Source organism: Ahaetulla prasina, chromosome 8 (assembly GCF_028640845.1).
Source record: "Ahaetulla prasina isolate Xishuangbanna chromosome 8, ASM2864084v1, whole genome shotgun sequence".
In the NCBI taxonomy this organism is placed as follows: Eukaryota; Metazoa; Chordata; class Lepidosauria; order Squamata; family Colubridae; genus Ahaetulla; species Ahaetulla prasina.
Window position 1 is genome coordinate 13,838,317 of NC_080546.1, and position 16,334 is coordinate 13,854,650.

The following is a 16,334-nucleotide window of genomic DNA, read 5'->3' on the forward strand; positions in this document are numbered from 1 at the left end:
TGGGCTCAGCTTTATAAAGCAGGCAAGACTATAAATATGCTGCGTAAATGCAAGCAGAATATAATACCCAGGCTTTCCATAAAAGAAATTTATTTAGTGGTCACGTGTCAGTATACAGTTATGAAGTCTTTGCTCAACCATATTGAAAAATGTGCCGTAAGAAATACTTAAAAGGTATTTACACTATTGTTGTGAAAAAAAGTTCGGTTGCATATTCAATGGAGAGAGGAAATGTTCACAAAACAATTTTTTTCCTCCCTTTCAGGAAAAAAAACCACAAAATATAAATGATACAACACAAACATTAAAAAAAATCACAATGAATTATTTACAGTAAAACACATTTTAACAGAAACCCATTTAGCTGCTTGTTGGTGGATTTCTTACATTTTCAACCTTTTCATAACTGGAGAAGCACAGCTGTTTTGGATTCCTCTACAGCTGGGGTAAGCAACCTGTTACCCACCAGATGTTTGTAACATAATCTTGCCATTGGCCATCCTGTCCTGAGCTGATGGGAAATGAATTCCAAAACATCTGAACAGCATTTAGCTATCTACACCTGACTTAAAGTGTCTCTCATAAACCTCTCTAATATAGAAACACTTGTGTATATTACAATTCTGTGTGCGTTTATGACCTACATTGAAAACCATTATCACTTTGACAGGTCTCCTATTTCTAATTATTAAACTTAAGCTTTTCACCAAATTCACTGCTCTCTCTTAAATATTTTCTGACTCCTGTTTCAAGCATTCACTATCTCAGTCAAGATGGTGGCCCAATTCTTGAAATTTAATGTTTTGGACTAAATCCAATTTATGTTCTAAGCCCCCCCACTCCTTCCCATTTCTGTTCAGTAAGACTTATTCTGATGTAAAAGTAGATAGGATTGTGTGGCAAATAATTTCATCCCAATATCTTCAACTGTAGTTCTATGATTATTCCATATGGCAAATTAGCAACTTTTCAATTGCCCCTTTACAAGCTCCTTGTTATTGCTAATTGGTTAACGTTCCAACATCATCTGATTTTATTTTTTTTTTGCCACTTCAAACCACATTACACTTTTCTCCTTAAGTAACAATTCTACCCCACAGCTTCACATTGGCGTAACTAGTCTTAAAAATTCTAGCATAGAAACATCCGATCTCTGAAAAAAAATACGTTTAAATATACAAGCCATATATAGGGGAAAAGAAAACTCATATGCAACTTGAAAAATTGCCCAGAAAAAGGATTTTGCAGGATAGGTCCTTGCGATTCCTGCCTCTACGCAAATATTAAAGGCTCAGAAACCATCCTATCCTATCCCAATCCTAACAAGCCCATCATCCATTCACTGGGCCCCAGAGGGAAGCCACATAAAAATGTTCCTGTTTCTTTGTGTTGTTACCCGAGTCAGTGAGAAGCGAACCTGTTTTCAGTATAAAAGGTGGCAAAAGCACCAGAATGTGGGAATGCAGGTAGCTAGACAATCCAAGCCCTGATTTTGGGGCTTGTCAAGCACCATCTGCTCACTCTAATGGACCAGGCTGCAGTAAAATTGGCAGCACCTTTCAAAGAGTCTGAAATGCAGAAAACAGGAGGGAAAGAAAGCAGATAACTGAACTCAGAAACTCAGCAACACAGGAAACTGGTTTGCAAACCTCCACAATAACAGACATGGGAACTGTAGCGTCCATGGCCAAATGTACAGGTTATAGTAAAGCTTATACACAAACGATCTGTAAGATACTAGCCGTGGTATCACAATCATAACCCTGTCACAATCCTAGCCTATCTTCCGTATGGTGTATGCATATAGACACCAGATGCAGCTTGCATTGCAACTCGACACTTGGTTTCGCAAATCTGGATACACCTCCTCCATCCGGTGGATGTCCACAGACCATGGTTGCTGGGTAATCCTGGTCTACAAAGCTTATTGCGGGTAACATGACCCTCCCTTGCCACTTTTTATAGTCACCCAAGGTGCAGCCGCATATTCTGTACGTAGGGATAGCAGTCGTTCATGCTTCTCGGCTCCCTCTTTTGTGTAACATAACATCATGCAAAATTTAAGTTCTGCCAACCGGTCACGAGAGAACTATGGGAAACAAACCTAAACCCAACATTTCATACCGTGTTGTAAAATGCCTTAAGCAAAAAAAAAAAAAAAAAAGAGCAAAGAGGTAGTGTGGACAAAATGTTTCAAACTGAGCCGTTTCGAGGACCAAGCACCCTGTCTTAAACGTGCGACAACTATTCTAAGTAAGACGTGGGCTGTTTTGAACATTGGGGGAAATGTGCCAGCCATGCTCCGCCTTGAGCCTAGAAAACGTGCAGGAAGTTTCCCGCTTTGCACTTGGAACAGGCATTTTGCATTTGAGGCAGGATCGTTTGAGAAAAGGTGCTTGGTTGTTTTTTTTTCAAAAAGCAACTGGACTTTGTTTTTCCTTGAAGATGTTTCGCTTCTCATCCAACAAGCTTCTTCCGGTCTGACTGAAGAAGTGAAATAAACTGAAGTCAGAACGGGAGAAGCTTCTTGGATGAGAAGCGAAACGTCTTCAAGGAAAAGCAAAGTCCAGTTGGGACAACCACGATCCCGGATGACTGAGAAGCTCCACAGAATTTTGAGACAGGGTGTTTTTGCTCAAACCGAAAGCGATTCAGTTGGAAACATTTTGTGAATCCATGCAAAGAGGCATCTTATTCTTTCTTCGGAAGAAAGTTTGGGCGACTGCAGAGAGAAATTAGCAAAAAAAAAAAAAAAAAAGTTAAAACACGGTAAATGAAAAGGGGCCGTGAGTTCAGTCCTTTGACATCAAACATTATCCGCCTGGTCAGTTGGGAGTTGAGTTACACCTGATCTGTTTGATACTCAGAGGCTTCAGAGAGGCTTTCAGAGAAGCTGAGGAAATTCTCTTGGTACTCGGAGCAAATGATCTCGAACCGGTAGTGTCTGAACTCCACCGCGAAGGAGCCGAAGAAAATTAGGAAACACATCACCATTCCCCACTGGATCCGTGACGCATGCATGTGCAACTTAAACTCATTCATCAAAATGAAATCTGAAGGAGGGTCAAGGAAAAGTCACAGAAACATACATAGTAAAAGGAGGCAGACGTTGAAATGCCTCTTGGAATCAGGGCTATAGCCACGGGTGGGTTGCTGGGGGTTCGCAGGGATTCGGGAGACCCTCTAGCTAAGGTTCTGTGCAGTTCGAAGAACCCCCAAATGCCACTCCTGGCTGGCCCCAACCACCCCACTCCACCCCTCTCAGGAGTCCCCATGCGGCCTATTTTGGATGCACGTAAGTGCAGGGTGTGCATGGAGGCTCGGGGAGGGCGAAAAAAGAACCCACTGGAAGTTCGGGCAATTCGTCCAGAGGGCCTCCGGAGCCTGGGGAGGCTGTTTTCATCCTCCTGGAGGCTTGAAGAAAGTCTCTGGAGCCCAGGGAAGGCAAAAACACCCCCCACCCCTGGTGCAGGAAACCGGCTAGGCCATGCCCACCATAGCCATACCCACCCAGAAACTGGGCAGAGAACCCCTTGCTAACAGAGCCTCTGGTGGCTCAACAGACTAAGCAGTCTGTTATTAACACAGCTGCTTGCAATTACTGCAAGTTCAAGTCCCACTAGGCCCAAGGTTGACTCAGCCTTCCATCCTTTATAAGGTAGGTAAAATGAGGACCCAGATTGTGGGGGGCAATAAGTTGACTTTGTATATAATATACAAATGGATGAAGACTATTGCTTAACACAATGTAAGCCGCCCTGAGTCTTCGGAGAAGGGCGGGATATAAATTCAAATTAAAAAAAAAATTTTTTGAAACCCACTCCTGGCTATACCTGAAACCTACATCTATCGAATCCACGTCTGACTATGAAAAGCAGCATTAAAGGCAGTCCTTAACTTACAACCATCTGTTTAGTGACGGTTCAAAGTTACATCGACACTGAAAAAAGTGACTTGCGACCATTTTTCACACACAGTGTTGCAGCATCCCCATGGTCACACAATCAGAAGTCAGGAGCTCGCCAACCAGCATGTATTGATGGGGTTTCAGTGTCTCGGGGGGGGGGGGATCACTTTTTGTGATTTTATGACAAGTCAATGAGGAAACCAGATTCACTTAACAACAGTGTTACTAACTTAACAACTGCAGTGACTCACTCAACAACTGTGGCAAGGTCGTAAAATGGGACAAAACAACTCTCTTGCTCAGCAACGGAAATAGTTCGCAGAATTGTAAGCTCTATTTCATATTGCTTATTCAACCACGGTTTGCAACTTTACCATATCAACCTACGTTAAGCAATTGGAAATGTTATTCCTTGGCTGATAAGACTTGTGCAGATATCGCTGCTTGTGTTTTTTTCCCACAGTATATACAGTATTCATCAATACAAAGATTAGATAATGTACAGTAGTGGCCAAAATTGTGGAAACCTTTTGGGAACAGTGTATTTTCCAAAATTAGCTAATAACACCACTTTTATTTATTACTTTAAATTATATATCAATGGAAAGATAATTTAATCAGGAATGTAGTGCAACAACTTTTATGAAGGATTTGCTATTAGAATAGCAGTTACAGTATAAAGAAAAGTGAAGCACATAGAAAAAAACAAGATACACAAAAATCACCATAGAAAAAATGAGATATACAAAAATGATCACCATGTCAGTGAATACTTAGTTGGGTAACCTTTAGCATGAATTACGGCCTTACAATGTCTTCCCATGGAGTGAACCAAGTCTTTTAGTTCTGCAGCTGTTATAATGTGAAATCAAAATTGAATGATTGTTTCTATTAACTGGGTTTTACTGCTGGGTCGTTTCTGGCTAACAAGTTTCTTTAGTCGGCTCCAGTGGTGGGATTCAGCCAGTTCGCACCTATTCTGGAAAGCTGGTTGTTAACTTTCTAAGCAGTTCAGAGAACCGGTTGTTGGAAGAAAACTTATTTTGTTTTTTTCCACTTTACAGGGCTAATCCTGTAAGGAAGGCAGGAGGGAACATTCTGGTGTTGTTTCTAGCCTAATCTTTATTGCCCTGCTTACATAAACTGCCTCTCTGGTTAACCCTTATTACATTGTACTAGCTAAGGCGAAGCACCCGTTGACGTGAGTGACATCGAGTTAGCCAAGCCCACCCAGTCACATGACCACCAAGCCACGCCTACCCAGCCGGTCTTAGGGCAGAGAACCAATTGTTAAATTATTTGAATCCCACCACTGGTCAGCTCCATAGATTTTCAATTGGGTTAAGGACTGGGCTATTCCCAGGCCATTCCAGCGGTGGAATAGGATTATCTTGAAACTCAAAAAAAAAAAAAAAGTGGTGCTATTAGCCATCAAACCTCAAAAACACACTTTTCCCAAAATGTTTCCACAATTTTGGCCACTACTGTTACGTTACAATAAAGGTAAGTTTCTCAGGAAGACAAGGCGTGTGCCAATTCAGGCATATGCCACAATCATCAGATTGATTGTGATTAGGGTAGGGTTCCTTAAGTAGTGTTTTGCACAACCCAAAAGTTCTACAAGAATTTGATAAGGTAGAACATATGTGGCAGATTAAGGGCAAAAAAGGATGAATAAATAAGTTCTCTCAAACACAGCCAATTTTTTTTTATCTTCAGAGTTTGTCTCTGGTGTAGGCAATCTGGGAAAATTTCCTTTCTAAGTATCAGATTCCACAGCCTTAATAGGTTTGGAAAATCTTTGACATGAAGCATTAGATCTGGAATTTTCAATAGCACAAGCCTGTATTCTGGACCTCCTTAAAAATGATCTCATCAAGAAAGAAACAGAGTATTTCCTGTGGGTTATTTCCTCAAGCAGTTGGAACTTCCCAGTGGTCAATGTGTTGCCGTCCAGCTGTTTTTAGATTGAAATTTTCATACTTGCACAATATTGTCTTGCTGTTAGAATTAATTTGAGTTCAGGGCTGCACATTTTCCATTCCTTTTCTAGGGAGAGAATATTGCACAGAAAAATCCAAATAGAATTTGAACATTTCGCTACATATGAACTTTGGAATGCTAAGAAAAATATCTAGCAATTTCCCCTCCCCCCCATTGAATGATTAAAGTATTAAATGGCACTTCTCATGTGGATACGCCTGCATTCACACAATACGAAAGATAATGATGAACGGAGAAATGACAGAAAAATATTTTTAGGAATACAATTAACTTCAAGATGTGTACCAATAAAAGAGGATAATTATTATAAACTAAAAAGACAAATTGAGAAAGACTTGGAGAAATGGAAAAATTTGCAACTATCACTTATGGGAAGGATTGCAGCAATTAAGATGAATATATTGCCAAAACTATTATTTCTATTCTAGACAGTCCCAATAAAAATTGAAAAGACTTATTTTCAACATGGTAACAAGATAATAAGGAAGTTCATATGGCAAGGGAAAAAAGCGAGAATTAGTATAAAAATCCTACAAGATGTGAGACTATGTGGAGGATTTGGACTGCCAAATGCCTCCCACCGACCCGTACGCTCGCACAGAGAGGGACTTCTCAGGGTGCCATCCGCCAAGCAATGTCGGCTGGCGGCCCCCAGGGGAAGATCCTTCTCTGTGGGGGCTCCTACCCTTTGGAACGAACTCCCCCCTAGTTTGCGTCAATTGCCTGACCTTCGGACCTTCCGCCGCGAACTAAAAACACATTTATTCATTCGAGCGGGACTGGCTTAAACTTTTTAAATTCTTAATTTTTAATTTTAAATATTAATTTTAACAGAGGTTGTAATTTATATGAATTTTAAGGGTTTTTAAGTTTAAACATTTTAAATTTTAGGCCAATTATTGAATAAGTTTTTTAATTCTCTGTTTTAACTGTACATTGTTATTGTTTTATATTGGCTGTACACCGCCCTGAGTCCTTCGGGAGAAGGGCGGTATAAAAATCTAATAAATAATAATAAAATAATAATAATAATAATAAATTGGGAACTATTTTACCAGGCAGCAGTATTGACTTGGATGAGGGAATGGACTGAATTAAGAAATATAAGACTATTAATTTAGGAAGGACACGATTTACAATTTGGATGGCATGCATTTTTATAGTATGGTAGAAGTAAGATGCATACATACTTTCATAGACATTATATAAGAAATGCATTGTTATTGGTGCGGGAGAAGGTTAGAGATAACTATTTGAAAATACCAATATGGCTATCAACAACGGAAGCATGAATATGCCCAAATATTATTAATTTTAGAAATATTGTTAGATATAAAGATTTATTAACAGATAAGGGGGAATTGAAAGGGAAACAAGAACTGGAAGAACAGGGGATTGAGATGGATTGGTATATGTATATGCAAATGCAAACAAGATACGAAAATGTTAAACTATAAGGTTTTCACTTAGAAATGACAGAGTTGGATAGGATACTCACAGGAACAGAGGACAAAATAATTTTTAAAAATTATGATTTTTTACTTGGTATTGAATTAGAGGAAGAACAAGTAAAGGAAACAGTGATAGCCTGGGCAAACATTTTTGGATATTCAAATGAGCTAGACAGATGGCAGCAGCTATGGGAAAGGAATTCTAAATTAACAATGTCCACTACATATAAAGAAGATCAATATAAAATGTTTTATAGATGGCATATGCCTCCTGAAAAATTGGCAAAAATGTTTAAAGATAAATCAGCTAAATGCTGGAAATGTCAACAGACACCAGGATCTTACTATCATATGTGGTGGACATGTTCAGAAGCTAGAAACTATTGGAGTAAAATTAAGACATGGTTAGAAGAAATGATGCAACAACATATTGATTTAAAACCAGAGCTGTTCCTATTGGGTATCCTACCAGAGAAAATCAGTAAAGAAAATATATATTTGATTATACATGTAATAACAGCAGTGAAGATAGTATTTGTGCAAAATTGGAAAACAGAGAACATCCCCTTGGAAAGGGAAGTAATTAAGAAAATTCTAGATTGTGCAGAAATGAATAGATTAACTTTGATAATTAAAGAAAGAGAGGATACAGAATATTTTAAGATATGGGGTCAATTTTATCATTGGTTAGAAAAGAGATATAGATAAATCAATCAATAACTATTTAAGAGAATGGTATAATAAAAGTATTGTATTTTAGGAGAGATGTTGTAATAGATTAAGAGAAAATGAAGGTAGGAGTAACAAGAAGAAGTAGTCACTGAAGAAACACCGAGATGACACACGGAACAATTGATGTATTATGTGTTTGTGTATAAAAAAAAAAATCATCACTGTGCAACCAACTATAATAATTCAAATGAGGCTAATTTTTAAGCACTAAAGCTTTGTTCCTTCGAACATTGAAACCTGGGAAGTTTGAAATTCCTAATCTGGGCCATTTGGCTTTAAAATGGGGTCTTTTCCAAACATCAAATGAAGCACATGAAAGAAGCCACAGAACTGAATTTAGGAACAATCCAGAAACAGCTTATCAGGATGCAAGCTTTTTTTTTTTTTGAAAGCAATACTTGCATTTTAAAAAAAGGGGGGGGGGGAAACCAAAAACTTAAAGGATACAAAGGACTAGGCAGAGTGTTATTGCCGCTGACAAAATCACTCGTGGGATTCCAGCTTTTCTACCTTCGTTCTTCAAGTTTATTTTGAGGGTTAGTGCGGACTGAATCCAACATGCCATAGTGCCGAAACCAAAGGCCAAAAAGGTGCCAACGTTGTGTATTTCTTCATCATTGGAAAGCTAAAAAGGACACAAAACATGTGACTTTGGTTAATACACCCCGTAAAAAAACAAAAACACTCAACCAAATTTTCCTAAGAACTCCACTTCCTATTGCTCAACTCTGAATGCCCTAATATATCTGCAATGTTTATTGGGACAGATGCAAGTCTTTGCTTTCCGTCCCCAAGAAGTATTTTGTTTATCTCTCAACTTCCAAACTGATACATGTAATCCTCATTTTAAGGACTATAACTGAGCCCAGAATTATAGTACTAAGTCATTGCAGTCATTAAGCCGGTCTCCAAGTGACCTACCCAATTTTATGACATTTTCTTCCAGTTTTAACAATTTATTGAGTTATAAAATATTGTAAAATACAAAATAAACTAGAAAAGCAGTGGGGAGGAAAAGTGGGAAGTGAGGAAGGATAAGAAAAAAAGAAAAGAAAAAGAAACATTGACTTCACACACTCTCTGTTGCAGTAAAATAAGGCCTTAACATCAAATCACAACTTTTTGCTTTTTCATAAGAAGCCATTTCTGGAATGATCTATCAATCTAACTGGTAAAGCCCAAAATCAAAGTTTCATTCTTTTCCACTTCAAGCACGAAATTCAGAAGCGGATTTTATGACTTGTTCTGAAGTAGTTGTTTAGAAAACAGGGCAGTCTTTCAGTGAACCCATTGCCTGCAGCGAGTGTTTTTGCCAAAAACTGGAAGTTCAAAAATGTTGTAAATCAGGGGTGCCAAACTCAAGGCCCGCAGGCCAGATCCAGCCCAAGGGGTACTTAAATCTGGCCTGCGGGGCCGGCCTGGAAATAGCAAAGGTGCCTCTGGCACCCAAGGTGCCTCTGGCACCCAAAATGGAGCTGGGGAGGGGGGCAAGTGAACCCTCCCACAACCCATTTTGGCTTCCAAAATGGCATCCATCCCATCTCCACCATCCCCGGCCAGCCCATGGAGGAGAACTACAATGCTGATCCAGCCTTTGAAGAAATCCAGTTTAACACCCCTGTTGTAAATTGTGGTCTGACTAGAGGGGCAGAACTCAAATCTGGGTCATAACCTGGAGAAGGCTACTAAGCGACTGGTCATAAATAGAGGACTACCTACAGCTCTTACATATTTGGAACTATCAGTTAAAGGATGTTGACATTCTTATGTCATTTCTGAAGAGGACAAAAAGAGATCACTGAGATCCAGTGATCCATCCTTTCATCATCTCTTATACTTATCCCAGATAATGTAGATACTAGTTAGATGGAAGCTGCCTATGGATTCTAACTGCTCATACTGATCTGTTAAAACTAGGCATATTTTACAATCTTGCCACAAAAACTGGATTTCATATTTGCAGGTTTTCATCTCTTAATATACCACAGTCCTATTCTTGTCAAATCCATCTGTCTTGTTTCTTGTGCTCATTTCTTGTTTATTTATGAAGATACAACTGTCATAAATTTGCCAAATTTCTCAGGTGCCTGGAGCCAAAGAGGTAATACAGAAACTTTTATGGCTTGTTTGATCCCCAATCAAGATTTCAGCCCATGCAAATACAATTTAGGTATATCCAGGCAGCCAGGCATGCTCAATGGATCCTGCCCTTCTGACATTTAGTTTTCCTACAGAAAAACTGAAGGAAGTTCAAAAGAGGCTTCTTTTGCTGAAGCGAGACAAATGTCACCAAGAGGTCTTGCTAAGCACACAATTACCTCCATGGTCTAGCATAATGGCTAAGTCAATTCAGAAGAAAGCCATTTATAAATAACTGGGACATTTATTAAATGGGACAGGAAAAAAGAGTTCTGGATGCTGTAAGCTGTAAGTCATAATTTGCTTCACTACATTTTATCAAATAAACCATAATAGTTTATACAAAAAGGAAAGCCTTAATCCATGGCTAGATATAATGGTATGTGATCTTGGGAAACTGGGCAGAGTCACTGCCAGGGGAAAAAATAAAGGTTTTCCCTGTCTACTCATTTCTGCCTCTAGGGGGCGGTGTTCATCTCCACTTCTTAGCGGAGAGAGCCAGTGTTGTCTGAAGACATTTTCTGTGGTCATCTGGCCAGTATGACTATATGCCAAGGCGCATGGATTACCTTTCCACCAAAGTGGTACCTATTTATCTACTCGCGTTTGCATTTGGAACTCTTAGATGGGCAGGAGCTGGAGCAAGTAACGGGAGCTCACCCCATCACATGGCACTCGGGTCTCAAACACAGGCTGTCAGCTTTCCAGCTGATAAGCTCAGCAACGTTAACCCTCTGAAACATTGACAAGGGAATGACCACATAAAAACTAGCATAACCCACAACAGGATAGTTAGTGGGGGTAAGGGGCTCAAAAGAGACCCTTCCCAGTTTCCCAGGCTGTAAAGGAGACGGATGTGGGTGTGTCTGTGTGTGGAAGGACTGTACTTTCAGACTTGCAAGATTCTCTCTACCATAAAGTTGAATTAACTCATCTTGTTGTGGTTCCTATCTGGTTTACCCCAGGAGATCAACACTAGGTTTATGTAACACACTAATCCAAAAGCAACAAAATCGTGTTACTGCAGAATAAAAGGTGCGACCCCCACCAGTAAGGAGGAGAAAACAAAATACCTGGAAGTTGCCCAGAAGGGTCATTCCAAAAGAAGCCAAGCAGAAGGCCACCAAGCCACTGACATTGAGCCATGGAGTCAAAACCTTTGGCTTTAGCTGAATGAAGCGGAGGACAGCTATGACCAGTGCTGAAAATAAAGAGAACAAAATGATGACCCAGCTCTGCAATTTTAACTCACAATAAAATAAAAGCTATTAACATCCAAATAAAGACCCATTTACATGGACAGGCATTGTCACTTATTTCAAAACAACTGTTAGCAGAGGTTGAACAGCTCCAAAATGAATTCTCCCTTTAACTTTGTGGATGACTAAACCAGTAATTAGCACCAGTCCCCCTACTTCTATCCCTATATGTTTAGAAATGTATAACTGAGTTTTTGCACACAAAGCTTAACTTGATTTCTGCACTGATAGGATTTTCTGCTTTTATACTAAGCAAATAGGCTTGGCTCACACATGCTAAAGAATGACCGAACTAAGTCTCTAACTAACCTGCTATGTGAGCATTGCAGCGCATAACGAAACAAATCACTTGTTATATTTTTGCAGCTTTATCACTTCTCCTGGCCACACATGGGGAGCTGAACACTTGCAGAAGGGAATACAGCATATAGTGTAAAACAGGGGTCCTCAACCCCCGGGCTATGGCCCACTACCGGGCCATGACCTATTGAGAACCGGGCTGTGAGAGAGGCGGCCCAGGAGTGGTGGGGGGGGATGTATGTGCGCACAGCTCAACTCGCACGAGCAGTGGGCCAGTGTGTTCGCACACGCAACTCCACTCCCAGTGCATGCGCATGCACCCCCACCCACCGCTCATGTGGCCCAGTTCCCCCTTTCTCTATCCACCCACCCACCCCGCCCAGGCTGCCAAGCCGCTGGTGTAAAATCTTGATGAGCTTAGAGCAAGGTTCTAAATTTTGCAGGAAGCTCATACATATTAAAAAAGACTTCCTGCCATAGAGCTCCAGCTCCCAAACCAGAAGTGGTAGAACTGGGTAACTACATATTAGTAAAAAACCAGGAAAAATAAGGACTTTGTGTCTGCTCTTCCACAAAGTCTTTCTGTGAACTACAATATCATTCCAATTTGACTGCCGCAAACCATTTGCATAGATAATTCTGTTGTGGTCCACCAGCAGCCTGAGGAGCTGGCAACGGAGTGAGACAGCGATGAGGCGGAGGAAGAACATGGGCCAGTCATGGAGGCTGAGGAAGGCCCAGATGAGGGCTCTGCGTCGGAGGCAGAGGTGGGGCCAGGGCCATCGGAGAGTGATGTGCGGACTCCAGAGCCTCCAGAGGCTGACAGTAGTGAGGCAGAGGAACAGGAGGAGCCTGTTCCTAATGCATGCATGAGAAGAGCTGCCAGAAAGCAAGAACAGCTCAAGCAAAGAGGACGACTCGGGAGTAAGGCCAGGAGATGATTGGCACCTCCCATAAGGCTTAAAGCAGACCAGCAACGGCATTTGGGTCTGTTTGCCAGAAAACAACGTTGATAGCTTTGTCTTGTTGCATTTGTTTTGTATCGGTGTCTTCTGAACTTTTGCCAAGAAAGGCCTTTGGCAGTTTGCCTAATTGGGCCAAGGTTTGTGATAGGACTGAGGATTTGTGTTGGGAGGTATTTGCTTTAGTTTAGTTGAACTACACTGAGAATGAGTTGATTCTCAGCTGTTATAATAAAGTTTGTTTGTTTTTACACTGAGTGAGTTTCCTACTACCTACTTGGGCCTGGGTCACAACAAATTCATTGTTTATCTTAGCAATTATATGGCCCTGTTTCTCCACCTCAGCAACCTTAAGCTATGTGGTCTTCAACTTCCAGAATTCCTCATCCACCATGATTTGTATGCTCAGACTCTTTTTTTGAATGCATGTACAGGTAGTCCTTCACTTACAACGGTTCATTTAGTGACTGTTCAAAGTTACAACAGCATTGAAAAAAAAGTGACTTCTGGCTGTTTTTCACACTTACAACCGCTACAGCATCCCCACAGTCACAAGATCAAAGCAACTTACTCATGACGGTTGCAGTGATCCCCTTTTGTGACCTTCTGACAAGCAAAGCCAATGGGGAAACTAGTTGTTAGTAGCACAATTGTTATTACTAACTTAACAACTGCAGCGATTGACTTAACACCTGTGGCAAGCAGATTGTAAAATGGGGCAAAACTCATTTAACAACTGTCTTGCTCAGCAACAGACATTTTGGGCTCAATTGTAGTTATAAGTTGAGGACTACCGGTACAGTACAGTACAGCGCTATGCCTTCTGAAATGTAATTTCTAAGAGTCATTTCATTTTCTGCAAAAATAGCCACAGGTTTACACAAATCGTAATAGTGAAGCTGCTTCACCTTCAGAATAAGTATGGGGTCTTAAAATCATGGATTTTTAAACAGCCCTTGGAGCAAAACACTAAATCCACATTGACATTTCCACGCAGGCAATGCAACTGATGAATGCTTATATTTATCAAACTTGTGGTTAATGTAGGAGTTAAAGGGGAACACACTAATCTGGCCCAACAACTTGTTTTCAAGTGGCTAGGCAAACATTTCTGAGAAGCCTGCAAGGAAAATAAAGAAGCAGTGTTCTCCTTTTGCTTGGCTTCTGCAGTTAACACTGTAGGATAGGCACGATATCTGAGAAATTAGAAGCTGTGTTGATCAACATCGGCCAGCAGCAACTGAAAAATCAATTTTCCTCTAATCTTATCACAAGTGGGCATTCATCCACGAACACCTTCTAATGGTAAAAGCAGATCAACAGGCCTAATTTCTGAGAGTGGTAGTCAACTTATTTTTCCTGGACATGGCCAAGCAGAAGAGCCACCTAAGTGAGGATATTGAGCAAAGAGTTGGTCTCAATATCCTAAGATTCATTTGTGGGGGAGATATGGAACCTTGCTCTCTAGTTCTGCCTTGTTGGTCCTTTTCCTCTTACTACAAGATGATCAGTGAAGCCCTGGAAGATTTAGGTTCTTCAGAAGATTTAGTACTTTGCAGGTTAAGCCATACAGGAAGCACTATTAAATGAATTTCTTGTATCCAAACTTTCGTTCCACTCTTGACAGAGACTTCATCATGGAGTTAGGACCATCAAGACTGTTCCTGAGTAAGAAACCTCTTCACAATTGGATAAATGCCTTCCTGTCAAACAGACAAGTGGTCAAAATTGGCAATGCTCTTATCAATTCCTGTTCCTGTCAAAAGTGGCGTTCCCCAAGGTAGTGTTCTTGGACCAACGCTCTTCATATTATACATAAATGATCTCTGTGACCTTATCTCAAGTTATTGTGTTCTCTTTGCTGACGATGTCAAACTATTTAATACCACTAACAATACTTCTACCCTTCAAGAAGACCTTGACTTTGTTTCCGATTGGTCTAAAACTTGGCAACTCCAAATCTCAACCAGTAAATGCTCAGTCTTACATATTGGAAAAAAGAACCCTATCAACAAGTACAAGCTTGATGGTCAAGCCCCACCCGGTCAAAGACCTTGGAGTTTTCATATCAAATGACCTAAATGCCAAAGCCCACTGCAACTACATAGCAAAAAAGGCTCTAAGAGTTGTAAACCTAATTTTACGCAGCTTCTTTTCCAAAAACTCTACACTACTAACCAGAGCATACAAAACATTTGCCAGACCTATTCTTGAATACAGCTCATCTGTCTGGAACCCATACCACTTCTCTGACATTAATACAATCAAACGCATCCAGAAATATTTTACTAGAAGAGTTCTTCGCTCCTCCGAAAACAACAAAATACCTTATACCACCAGGCTTGAAATCCTGGGATTAGAAATCTTAGAACTCCGCCGACTTCGACATGACCTGTGTTTAACACACAGAATCATCTATTGCAATATCCTTCCTGTAAAAGATTACTTCAGCTTCAATCGCAATAATATAAGAGCAAACAAGATTCAAACTTAATGTCAACCGCTTCAAACTTGATTGCAGAAAATATGACTTCTGTAACAGAGTTGTTAACGCTTGGAACTCATTACCTGACTCTATAGTCTCTACTCAAAATCCCAAAATCTTCAACCAAAAAGTGCCTACCGTTCCTGTCCTATTGTTTCCTTCATTATATCAAATTAACATAGCTGTTGCATACTTTTGCTTATATATATATATATATTTCTTTTATGATATGTTGTTTTTCTTTCATGTCGATGTTTGTGTATACTGTTGTGACAAAATGAAATTTAAAAAAAGAAGGCATCGACAAGGCTTTATTGTACTTACTATTTATTGTGGGTACTAGTATTGTGGATACTATACTAAATGCTCAGTATAATCAATTCTCAGAATTATGAAAAATAATTATCTAAAATCTTTTGTGCCTATCTATATGGGAAGAGTGACCAACCGCCCAGACAAGGAAGAGTTACATATAAATGGTACATTATTATTGCTGTTATTACATGCACACTCACCACTGTGTGATGTTCACACACATGCAGAGTTCTTAAACAACAGAGTCTGTAAATGTCTCATGCAAACCAATAATAATAACTGAAGATGTGGATTTTTTTAAAAAATTCACATATTAAAAAAACACAATATGAAGGCACTCATGGGTCAACATTAGAAATAACAACACATTTTTATAGGTCTAGTTCCTGCTGAGGTAGTAAGCTTTAGGTCTGATGGGGCTCCCCAAAAATGGATCATTTGGTAGCTTCTTCTCAACATTATTGCCCAACAACAACCTATCACTAATGACAGACAGCAGAATTTTCATCTTCTATTTTAATTACCCATAAAACTTGAATATGACGCGATTCCAGAGCTTGGTGGAACATTTTAAAGGACAGCCAGCTCACAACAATCTGCAGAGAGATATTAAAAAATGTGACCACCCGGTACAGTAGGACAGGCCCAATTTCAAGCAAAGTGCCTAATTTCTGCGTTTAAAGATTCCAGATATTTTCACTCTACTTGGAATCTCTACCTATCCTATGTAAGCTGAGGGACTGGATATAGTGTCCATTACCGATGGTTGACTAAAACCAC

At 40.0% G+C, this 16,334-nt stretch overlaps 1 protein-coding gene across 4 annotated transcripts in view; it reads right to left on the reverse strand.

Moving 5' to 3' along the window:
* Positions 1 to 1,031: 1,031 nt before the first annotated feature.
* The window catches only part of TMEM150C (transmembrane protein 150C), a 46,444-nt gene continuing 31,141 nt past the window's right edge, over positions 1,032 to 16,334 (reverse strand). For all 4 annotated transcript variants that reach the window (XM_058192137.1, XM_058192140.1, XM_058192139.1 and 1 more), the window contains 3 exons: positions 11,307 to 11,434; positions 8,542 to 8,719; positions 1,032 to 3,053 (listed from right to left, as the gene is read on the reverse strand). In XM_058192137.1, coding sequence (XP_058048120.1) covers positions 2,842 to 3,053; positions 8,542 to 8,719; positions 11,307 to 11,434 — 518 coding nt within the window. In that variant the 3' untranslated portion in view covers positions 1,032 to 2,841. The remainder of the gene's footprint in view (positions 3,054 to 8,541; positions 8,720 to 11,306; positions 11,435 to 16,334) is intronic.